General features: G+C 49.7%; 1 protein-coding gene across 2 annotated transcripts in view; it reads right to left on the minus strand.

Annotated features, from left to right (window-relative positions):
• Nucleotides 1–9772, minus strand: part of AHDC1 (AT-hook DNA binding motif containing 1) — a 242957-nt gene extending 233185 nt beyond the window's left edge. For both annotated transcript variants that reach the window (XM_063140463.1, XM_063140462.1), the window contains exon 1: nt 9522–9772. In XM_063140463.1, the coding sequence (XP_062996533.1) occupies nt 9522–9666 (145 nt within the window). In that variant the 5' untranslated portion in view covers nt 9667–9772. The remainder of the gene's footprint in view (nt 1–9521) is intronic.
• Nucleotides 9773–10977: the final 1205 nt, after the last annotated feature.

Genomic DNA, 10977 nt, shown 5'->3' on the forward strand with positions numbered 1-10977 from the left:
AAAGCAGTTTATTTATTTATTTTATGTATTTATTACATTTCTATACCACCCAATAGCCGGAGCTCCCTGTTCCCACCAATATACTAAAACAATTGGGATGATTGCCTATCTCTACATTAGCATGCCAGTATGTTATGGCGTGTGTGTGTATGTCATAGAATCATAGAATAGTAGAGTTGGAAGAGGCCTATAAGACCATCGTGTCCAACCCCCTACTCAATGCAGGAATCCACCTTAAAGCTCTTGACTGCCTCCAGTGTGGGACAGCCCATTACTGCTCTAGGTAACTGGTTCCATTGTTGTACTGCTCTAACAGTCAGGGTCATTGTCAGAGACTCTTCTCTGGGTGTTCCTACTTACAGAGGTGTAGTGGGTAGCTACTGGGAGCAGAGCCTTAACGATGGCACTCCACATGTGGAATGCTCTCCTCAACCAGGCTTTGTCTGGTACATTTCTGGCTCCAGGTGAACACCTTTCCCAGGTCTTTTCAGGAATGTTTAGCTTTGCAATGACTGGGTTTTTAATTTTGATTTTATTTGTTATTTACTTTTAACTGTATTTTTTCTTGAACTTTGAAAACTTATCAGAAGTGAGGGCTAAAGGTAAATAAAACATAATAAAGTAGCAGCAAAACCGCTCAATTAAGAGCCCCGCAGAATTAGAACAAAGAGCCTTATGGTACCTTCAAGCCTATCACATTTATTTGCTGTTTTTGCCGCAATGGACTAACTTGACTACCCTCTGGAAACTAGAGCACACAGTGGTCTTAGTTTGAAGCCACTGGGTCATGAACATTAGTGGCTCACAAGCCACTCTGGGTATATTTTTTGGCGGCAGTGCCCCATCTATAGAACAAGGTCCTCTTACTAGTTGGCATCAAATTTCTGACAGTACAGGTATGCACAGGAGAAGACCCAAAGCAGAAGTGAAAGACTGGACAGGTTTATGGGAGAAGAAACCAGGTGTCGGTCTGGTTACAGTATAAGAAGAGCCAAAACTGGAAATAATCCCACGGAGTCATATAGTCCAGTTCACCACTTAGGCCTGCTGAGGCATCCCACCCAACACTTTTTCTCAAAAACATCCAAGCACAAGAATATGACAGTACCAGTAATTTTCGACATATAAGTGCAGCCTTTTTTTTTCCTTCCTAAAACAGCCTCATAATTACAGCAATTATTTACTACAGTGATTGCAGCATAGAGTGGAAACAGAAGTGAAGTACTTATGGGGCAAACCCCCTCAGATTTAACTACTCTGGATTTAAGAGAAAAATAAAATTAGAATGACAGAATAGTAGAGTTGGAAGGGGCCTAAAAGGACATCGAGTCCAACCCCCCTGGCTAAATGCAGGAATCCACCCTAAAGCATCCCTGACAGATGGTTGTCCAGCTGCCTCTAGAATGCCTCTAGTGTAGGAGAGCCTACAACCTCCTAGGTAACTGGTTCCATTGTCGTACTGCTCTAACAGTCAAGAAGTTTTTCCTGATGTCCAGCCGGAATCTGACTTCTTGTAACTTGAACCCGTTATTCCGTGTCCTGCACTCTGGGATGATTGAGAAGAGATCCTGGCCCTCCTCTGTGTGACAACCTTTCAAGTATTTGAAGAGTGCTATCATTAGAGAAATTAGAGAACAGGATGAACACATCCTGACTCCTGCTCCACACACGTCTGAGCCATGTAAATCCATGTCCCAGATTTACATGCCACTGTTCACTTAACAATGGCCCCATTCACAGAAAAATTAGCCAGGTTCTAGGGATGCAGATCTGCTTCATGTGAACGAGCTACGTCCTTGTGCATACAGCCCAATCACTCCCGCTTGGCTCCTCTCACTAGCAACTAAACAAACCAGTGATTATTCGTTTAACTCATCTTCCAACCCAGGATCTTGACTTGTTACTTCCTTTACAAGCTAGGATTGTAAACTTTTGTGGGTTACAACCCGTGTCTTATAAAAGGTGCAACAAACCAGGATTCCAGTCGTGGTTAACACACTAAACAAACCATTTCTGGTATGTTTAGCCACTTGCCCTAGCAGGCGGAGCCAAAAAGGAGAAAATGGGTTGCATGCACCAGCATGTTCACAGTAATCCAACATTCTCCAACATCCTGGCTTATTATTCCACATAAACACAGCCAGGAACAAGGAGATACACTCAACTGTCGTCCCCTGCGATGGCCTTTCCATCCCTTCCCTAATGCAAAGCAATGGTCAGGCTTTAAGAGGCCAATTATTGTACAAGAAGGGTCAGAAGTCTTAGGACAAGTTATCCTGAAAGCCGTGCATATTGCACAACCCATAGCATTTTGTGGAAATATGCCTAACAACCGAATCCCCCTTCCTTTGTTGCTTAGTGTAATGAAACTGGTTAGAAAAGATGCCTATATGTAGACCAAGAAAGCTGGAACTAAACAAGGCCGTGATGTCTCCGTAACCCCAGTTTCGAAGGCAGGAAAAAATGGATTTCTAACACAAGAAGCACCAGTGATACATCTGCTCGAGAGTCACACCTGAAATACCTGCTACTTCACAACATCAGAGAGTTATTATTCAGTCAGTCAGTGGAGAACGTGGGGACTTCTGCTTCTCTTGATTCACGCCAAGCTCTGGCATTCATAACAGACCTTGACCCTAACTTGAAATAAGCATCAGGCTCCTTTCATGGTGCACAGCTCAAGATAAAATTGCACACTTGAGACTCAGCAAGGGTCCGAAGCCTCATTGCCCCAGAAAGCATCTAAGAGAAAGGCAATTACTTTTCCCACAAGGATACCCCTGCAGGACACCCACAATGTCGAGGTCCCCAAGTGTCATGGTCCCCACTCAGCACATAGACTGGCAGGGATCCACAGCACGGTGCTCCTAATCTCTGGACTGCCATCTGGACAGGTCCTACAAGTGCTCTGTGCCACCCAACTTGTTGCGAACCAAAGCAGGAGACCCACCATCGGTTCCTTCAGTCATGATAAATCTATGCTATCTTCTGTACAGTAGAGCAAGAAAGCCTGGATTCCTGAGCACAGTGGGCAAACCCAAAGCTGCTACTTTTGAGAGAGAGAGAGAGAGAGAGAGAGAGAGAGAGACCACCCAGGATGCGCCACAATGTACATCTTATTCCATCTATGCACTGAAATCTAAAGAGTCCATGCGCACCTAAAATCTTGGCAGCATGTTCTTAAAAATGAACACCTCACATTTTACTGTAGAGAAAAATATATATCTATGAACAAAATATATCTATGAACCTGTTATGGAAGGAAGTCTAAAGTACAAAAGCCGTGCATTCACCCATCCCAGAAAAAATTGCAGTTTATCACTCTAGAGACCAAGTTCAAGACATGAGCTGCATCTCAGAACAAAGGTCTGCAGGTTAGGTACAGATAGGAACAGATTTGCAGGTTAGGCACAGGTAGGAACATTGGGTTGGAATCCTGAACTCACTTATTAGAGATGAAGTGGGAGGTACTTCGAAGTAAACATGCATTGGATTGCTCCATTTGTGATCTACAGTCCTTGTGAATTATTCAAGCAGGCAAAAGGTCACAGCGAGAATTAAATATGCAATCACATGCACACAGTTGGAGGTTTCTAGCATTCTAGCATGCACTAGCACCACAAAGGTGGCTGCAAAGCCCTAGCACATTCTCCGCACTACTGCAAGCATAATACACCAAGGCATTCAACAGTTGTGAGTCGTATGCAAGTTCAAGGTGTGCATTTTAAGTCCCGCCCCCCCCCCCCCGCTCCAATGCGTTTGCAGCATGGCATACACATCACAGGGGACACTACTATGGCGATAGATTGCACACACTGCTGGTTTCCATGCACAATAATAAACATGCCAGCAACAAAATATGGTGTCCCTTCAGCTCTGTGAACTCATAAGTAAGCATCCCCTTGAGAAAGGGAAAACGTTTGTTAGGGGTTTGATGAGTACACAAGCCCATGTACACCACAGGTCTTCATGGCTCTCCAGAAGACTACCACACTGCTTCAAAGTGTGTGTGTGTGTGTGTGTGTAGTAATGTTTAGAATGAAATAGGTTGATTAGTTGCTTCAAAGAAAATTGTAAATTAGAATCTCGGGAGCACCCCTTTTGCTGGTACCAGCAGCTTTTCAGCAACTATCCCACTACATAAGAAACTTGCAACTCCATGCAACACAAATTATCCAAAGTAACTGAACTTAACCCTTTTCTCCCAGAACAAAGAAAACAAAAAAACAGATGAAAATGCCTCTCCTGTGATGGGCCAGAGAAGGAAAAGCCACCAAATGATGGAGTTTGCAAGTCCAGGGATGTTCAGGACGTTCAAAGTAAGCCATTTATCCTGGCAAACCTGACTCTAGCTGGGCCTGTACAACTTCTAACCTATTAACTCAAACACAGCAGACTTGCTACGTACACGTTTGACCTGCCAGATGCTCAACTTCCCCTCCACATTATTTCTGCAGTTCTGGGTGGGCAGGCAGCAAAACCAGGAGGTATATGGGGCAGATGGTATTCAGTTTAGTGGGTCACAAGTTGTGCACGTCTACCTTATCCTCCCCCCAAGCCCAGCGCTATTTTTTCTGCATGGTCAAGAATTTTAGGATAATCTTAATCACCACCACCCCTAATCCGTGATCTGCATTATAGGGAACATTCTCCATGGAGGGTGTGTGTGCACTGCACACACACACACACACACACACACACACACACACAAGGGTCCAAGCATCTGTGGGAAATGGCCACCCTTTATTGGACCCGAACACTGAGGCTAAGTTGTAGGTGACGGTTGAGGATATTTATGGAGATACGCTTCCCTGTATGTATTTACCACTTGTCCAGATCTTGTGAAATTTGCTGGAGATGGGCAGAGAAGCAGTGATAGAACAGAACAAGCAAACATTCTGAACAGTGAGCTTCTGGCCCAGACATTTTTCTAGAACAGGGAGAGTTCGCTTCTATTGTTAAACTAGAACTTGTAGTTTGATAAACAGGCTGGGGCTCATTCTTAAATGGCGTGCTCTCTCCAGAATGACCAGTCCCATAGTTCCCTGTGCACAGGCAGGGAGGGTCAGACAGCTGGTGGGAAGGACAACACACCTTAATAATCAGGGACACTGATCCCAGGAATAGTGGGAGTTTGTGATGCTGGTACGATGTACAGGCCCAATATATAAAGAGTAAATGCCTGCTAATACACACACATACCATACTGCCACATCTGGCTATAAATACAAATAATGTATTTGTACATATGTAAGGGATGGGAACATAGGATGCGCATAGGAGGTCCAAGTAGCCTGTTTGTACTGGGTCCAAAAACATGCACACGCATGTGTATCTTACATGTCTCCTTTGTCTGCTCACCCAAAGACAGTCCTACCACAAGCAAGGTGAGGAATTAAGGATGGGGGATAGACATGCTATGTCCAACCCATCACAAACAGAATTTGCTGGGAAGATCTCTTGCACAGGCCTTGTTGAAATTATGAAGAATTCTGCCCTCACGTTTATTAGTGCACAGGCATATGCACAGGGATTTATTTATTTTTTGCCTCAGGCTTCAAATGACTTCAGGCAGCCCTGTGATCTCTCTCCCTCTCCTCTACACCATACCAATGTAATAAAACCACCCTTATTTCTAGCGAACACAAGCTTTCCATGCAACTCCCCAGACTATTTGGGTACGCACGAGGTTGCTTTGAATCACCTGACGTGGCTCTGTTCAAAAATCACGCCTTCAGGTCTCCCCAAGATAGCTCTGCCCACGCCGAAGGAGCCACCATCGCCTGCAAAGTTCATGACACAGAACTTGCGTGCCATTTGGCCAACCGATAGGTGACCGCACTGAACACGCCTGCAAGCCCCCTAGATTCAGAACTCCAACTGAAAAGTTCCACAGGAAGGCCTAACGCCCTCCCCAACTCGAAGACAGGCCAGAGGTGGCTTGAAATCAGCACACCCAAGACATTTGGCACTGCTCACCCCCTTCCACATTCCGGCTACGGCACGCACGCAGGGCAACGCGACCTAGACATTTCAACATGCCAACGGAGTGGAGCATTTGACGAGGCCTTCATACCTACACCCTGAACAGCAGGGGGCCCCTCCACTCCGCACCCCGAGTTCCCAGACCTCATTACAACCACAGCCTTCGCCGCACAGACAGCCCGGTTGATCAAGGCACCGGTCTCTCAAGCAGGAGTTTTTCAGAGGCTCCGTTTCCACTCGGCTGACACACACTATTTATAGACGCTTACCATTCTCCCAGATCTTTCCTCAGGATCTCAGCAGAAATAGACCGCCCCCAGGTCCCTGAAGCCTCCCTCCGAGGCAGCGAGGGCAAGGACTCCTGCCAGCTCACCCCCTCCAGGCCGCCTGTAACCTTCTATGCATTTCTCCCTCCTTGCTTCCGCCAGGCTCCAGTTCCCAAATGCTCATTGTGTCCTTGCCTTGGCCCACTCCCCTGCAGAAGTCACACGGTAGACGCCTCTGCCAATTCCCACCCACCACCCCACACTCTCCTCAGGCACAACTCCTAGGAGGTCCTCAGTTCTGCTCCTCAAGCGCACCGCTGTTAAGGAGAGAGAAAGACAGCTTCACGGAAACCAATGATTCTAAACAGGCATGAGCCAGGAGAGCAGGATTTGACCCTCTCTCAAGACAAGAACTGGTGCAGAGGTAACAGCAAACAGTCACATGCACACATAGGGGAACATGATGGATGTGGTTCGGCTCATTGGGGCTGCACAAGCGCAATTGAGCAGAGGTTGACCTCATGGTGCGCACATGCCCCTTCCTTCCATACAGCCCCAGTGAGCACGTGAAGCTGCCAAATCCCACTTTGGTCCATTTAGCCCACTGGGCCATCCTCTCTCTTCCGCTCCTTTCGCCTCTTTCTCTCTGGCCTCAGGCAGGTGTCTTCTCCTCCAGCCCTGCTACCCGAGATCCCTGTAATGAGAGCCGTGAGCCGTCAGGGATTGAACCTGGGACCTTCTTCATGCGCAGCAGGTGCTCTGCCAACAGAGCCATGGCCGCCTGCCCTACCGCCCCCCAGTGGGATGTTTCTTGGCATGAACTGTAAGGAGACACCTAGGAGCTCATTAAAAGCAACTCCATATCTACATCAAACCTCAAACCAAGTTACTCCGGGTTGGTCTTACACCCTTGCAAAGTAACTTGAGAATCCAGCTTTCGACTCTCCCATATGCAAGAGAAACCTGCCCTGCACTCTGTTTGCAAACCACTGAGCCCAGCCCTGGGCTGGGTGGGGGAGAGACAAGTCGAGTCTCAAGCAAGCGAGCAACATCCAGACACTGCTCTCCCTTGTGGGCGAAACTTTCTCCATGCAAAACTATGTCAACAGACCTTGACAACTAAAACCTCAAAGGCTTAATGGCAAGGATTGCCCAGTGCACCTCATTAGTCAAACTGCTGCTGCTAATTTATTCCTGCATGAGCCCGGGTATTTTGATTTCACTTGCTCTTCAAGAAAGAGAAGAATATCTCTAAAAAGCCAAAGGAGAGGAACCCCTTCCAGCACAGAGCTGAACCCAATTCTCTCCCAGGTGTTTACCTAACACTTTGGAGAAGGATTTCCCCATAGGATCAGACACAACCACCAAGCTGGTTGCAGTGAATCCTACGCGCACTTACCTAGGAGTAATTACGCCTGAGTAAACACACAGAGGATTGTGCTGCAAACGTACTGCATGTCACATTTGAAAGAAAGGAAGGAAGGCATACTTTGAGGGGGGGGCGGAATCTGAGACGCTTCAAGGTTTCTTTTCTGCAACAGGAAAATCCATCTGCAGCTCCCACCACAAAGAAGCTGCCTGGAGCCACTCCAAGGAAGGGTAGGGCGAAAGAGGTGATAAACAGACACCACATTTCACCGGCACGGAGCAACCTAAGCAAAGCAGCTAGGCACAAAATTATACTTAAGCTTCAATTCTATGCACCCTTACCTGTGAGGATGGCCCACTGTACACAGCAGAACTTACTTCTGGGTAAATATGCCTGCCCTCCTATGCCCCAGACTCAGTAGCTTTAAAGGGGGAAAAAGCTACCTGCCTTCTAGTGAACAGAACCCTGCCTGGCAGATATCACTCCACACTCCCCTCCCCCAGGGATGGGGGGGGGGAGAGAGAGAGAAAAGGAGATAAAAGATTCCCCAGGTGCCATCTTCTTCATTGCCAAAGAACCTCGTTTTTTCTGTCATTTGCAGTGGAGGTAGTTGTGCCACAGGTCGCCCTCCACACACACACACTTTAAACTGGTCCCTCACCACAGTGGCCCTGTTTTGTAGGACAACTGTCTCCACCAGCAAACACCACCTTTGCGCGAAATCTCCCCTAGAACCCTTTCACCTCTGCTCTCTCTCCCCCCCCCCCACGAGCCCCCTTCCTGCAACCGATGGCTCCTTCGCAAACTCCACTCCCAATGACGATGGGGCGGGGAGGGGGGCGCGGAGGCGAGAGGAAACTCTAGGGTAGAGGACGCAACTTCACTCTTTTCCCAGCGAGGTTCCGCAGGGGGCTTCCGTCCCCGGTTGCGCCTCCCTGCCAGTCCCACATGCTGAAATAATAAAGGATTGTTTGCCTGGCGAGAGCTTTCACTCCCCCACCCCCAACTCCTTCCCTGTTCAAAGCATCTCCCCTCTCTCTCCCCCCCCCTTTCCTTCTCCCACCGCCTCTCAAACGCCCCCCTCCCTCCCTCCCTTCCTCCCCAGTAAACAGATCCGCTTACTCCGGAGGCTTCTCCGATGCAATGCACAGAGAACCCTTCTGCCTGCCTCGCGCCCCATCTGCATGTGCGAAGCCAGATTAATGTTTACACCTAAAGCGATTTCGGGAGCAATTGAAAGAGCGGAGGGGGGGGGGAGAGAGAGAGAGAGAAAAGAGGCGAAAGTGGCGCTTGATGAACGGTGCGTTGCAAAGGCGGCGGGGAGGCAACCGAAGAGGTGTCGCTTAGGAAAGGCGAGAGGAAGGGAGGACAGGAAATAAAGAGAAATACGGGCTGCTTTTTGTGTGTGTGCGTGCGTGTGCTTCAACAGTCTTGCTCCAACTGCCAAGGCTTTGCTTACTCTGGTTGAGACAAAAGGCTGGTTCATACGGACTAGGTTTTTTTAAAAAAATAAAATAAAATAAAAATCATTCATCGCTTTCTCCCGCTCCTCCCTCCCAAATCCCTCTTTCCAACCCCATGGATACTTTGCTGCCCACACACGCACTCCTAGTAGCAGCGGAGGTGGGTGGATTTTGGTTCCCCTCCCTTTAAAAAAAAATCTCTTAGGGTAGGAGGGGGAGAAGAGGAGAGAAAAACACACACAGCGAGAGAACTGGGGTGGGAAAGGAAATTTTGTAGCCATCCTGGGCTTGGGTGGGGGGGGGGGAAGAGAGAGAGAGACGGAAACAAACCAAATAATACTAATAATAAAATTAAACGGAAAGGTAGAACCGGGCAAGGAAGAGGAGGCGGGCTGGCCGGCCGAGCCGAGCCGAAGGCGAATCGCCCGAGTTACTCACCAGCCTGCTGCTGGGCTCCGATCCCTTCGGCGGACGCTGCCTTTCGGGCGAGACTTTTTTCTTCCAGAAGCGAGGGCTCCTGGCTGCCGGGGAGGCTGCCCGACCCTTCGGCGCCACTGCCAACCTTCAGCGACAGCATATTCATCGCCTCTTTGTCGATCACATTATCCTCGCGCAACTCTGCTGGACATGACGCCGCCGCCGCCGCCGCCGCTGCCGCCGCTCTCCTCTTCTCCTCCTTCCTTCCTTCCTCTCTCTCTCTCTCTCTGTCGCTCTTGCCTCCTTCCTTCCCTCCCTTCCAAACACACCACACAAAAGAAGCAGCCAAGAGGAGGGGGTGCGTAGGAAAGCTGCAAGGCGGCGAGGATTCGCTTCCCTCCGCCCGCCTGCGCCTCTGCCGCGCTCGCTCGCGCTCTCTTGCTGCTGCTGCTGCTGCTGGGTGGGAAAAAGGAAACGAAGACCCACCAGACCCTCTTGGCGGCGGCTGCTGCTGCTGCTGCTGGTGGCGGCGCTTATGCCCCCCCGCCCCGCTCGTCGCCGCCGCCTCCTCCTAGCCACCGTCGCCGCCGCCTCTCCTTGCCTGCCTCCCGCTTGCTTGCCTCAGAGAGGGAGCGAGAGAAGAGCCGGCCGAGCTGCCCGCCTGCGCTCGAGCTCCTTCCAGAGCGGCTGTGTCTGCCTCAGAAGCTCTCTCGGCTTACCTTCGCTTGTCAGCAGCGGCAGCAGCAGCAACAGCAGCAGCAGCAGCATCCGGAACCCCAGGGAGAGACCGGCAAAGCATCTTGGGGGATGTAGTTTGGGGCGCGGCGAGGGAAGGAGGGAGCAGCAGCAGCCCCGACTTCAGGGGGCGGAATTGCGCGGACCAAGCGTGCCGCCGCGCGGCTGTCCTCGTCCTCGCGTGGGTTCTCCACGTTGCAGGAAACGCGAAGGCTGCGGCGGGGGCGTGGAATTGCAAAGCGGGCGGGGGGTGCGAGGCGGATTGCACGGGGCTGGGGGGGGTCGTGTGGAAGCGACATTTCATACGGGTGGACTGATGTCGCGGGTGCAAACCGAGGCAAGGGGTTCGCGGGTTTCCACGCAGCCTTGTTTTAACCGCCCCGGGCACGGCTTAAAACACGCGCGCGCAATTATCACATGCAACTTCTTTTTTTCCCCTTTTCTTTTCTCGTCTTGCCTGACTTAAGGAAAGTTTGGCCTTTCTGAATTTAGTTCGAACAAACAAAACGTCTGCAATATGCCCAGGTGGTGCAGGTATAGAAACCGCACTTCTCTGGGAACACCTGATGGACAGGGGGAGAAATTTAGGAAGAAAAAACTAAAACATAACCCAACCACCTATGGGTTAATAAGGCAGTGATTGTTTATGTGTTACCAGTGCCCTCTAATGGTGGGAATTGGAATTGTTATGCTCGGTGTGCCTTAAACCCCATAGTTTTCCCACAAGGATTGGTGCCTGTCA

The sequence above is a fragment of the Elgaria multicarinata genome, chromosome 13 (genome assembly GCF_023053635.1).
Source record: "Elgaria multicarinata webbii isolate HBS135686 ecotype San Diego chromosome 13, rElgMul1.1.pri, whole genome shotgun sequence".
In the NCBI taxonomy this organism is placed as follows: domain Eukaryota; kingdom Metazoa; phylum Chordata; class Lepidosauria; order Squamata; family Anguidae; genus Elgaria; species Elgaria multicarinata.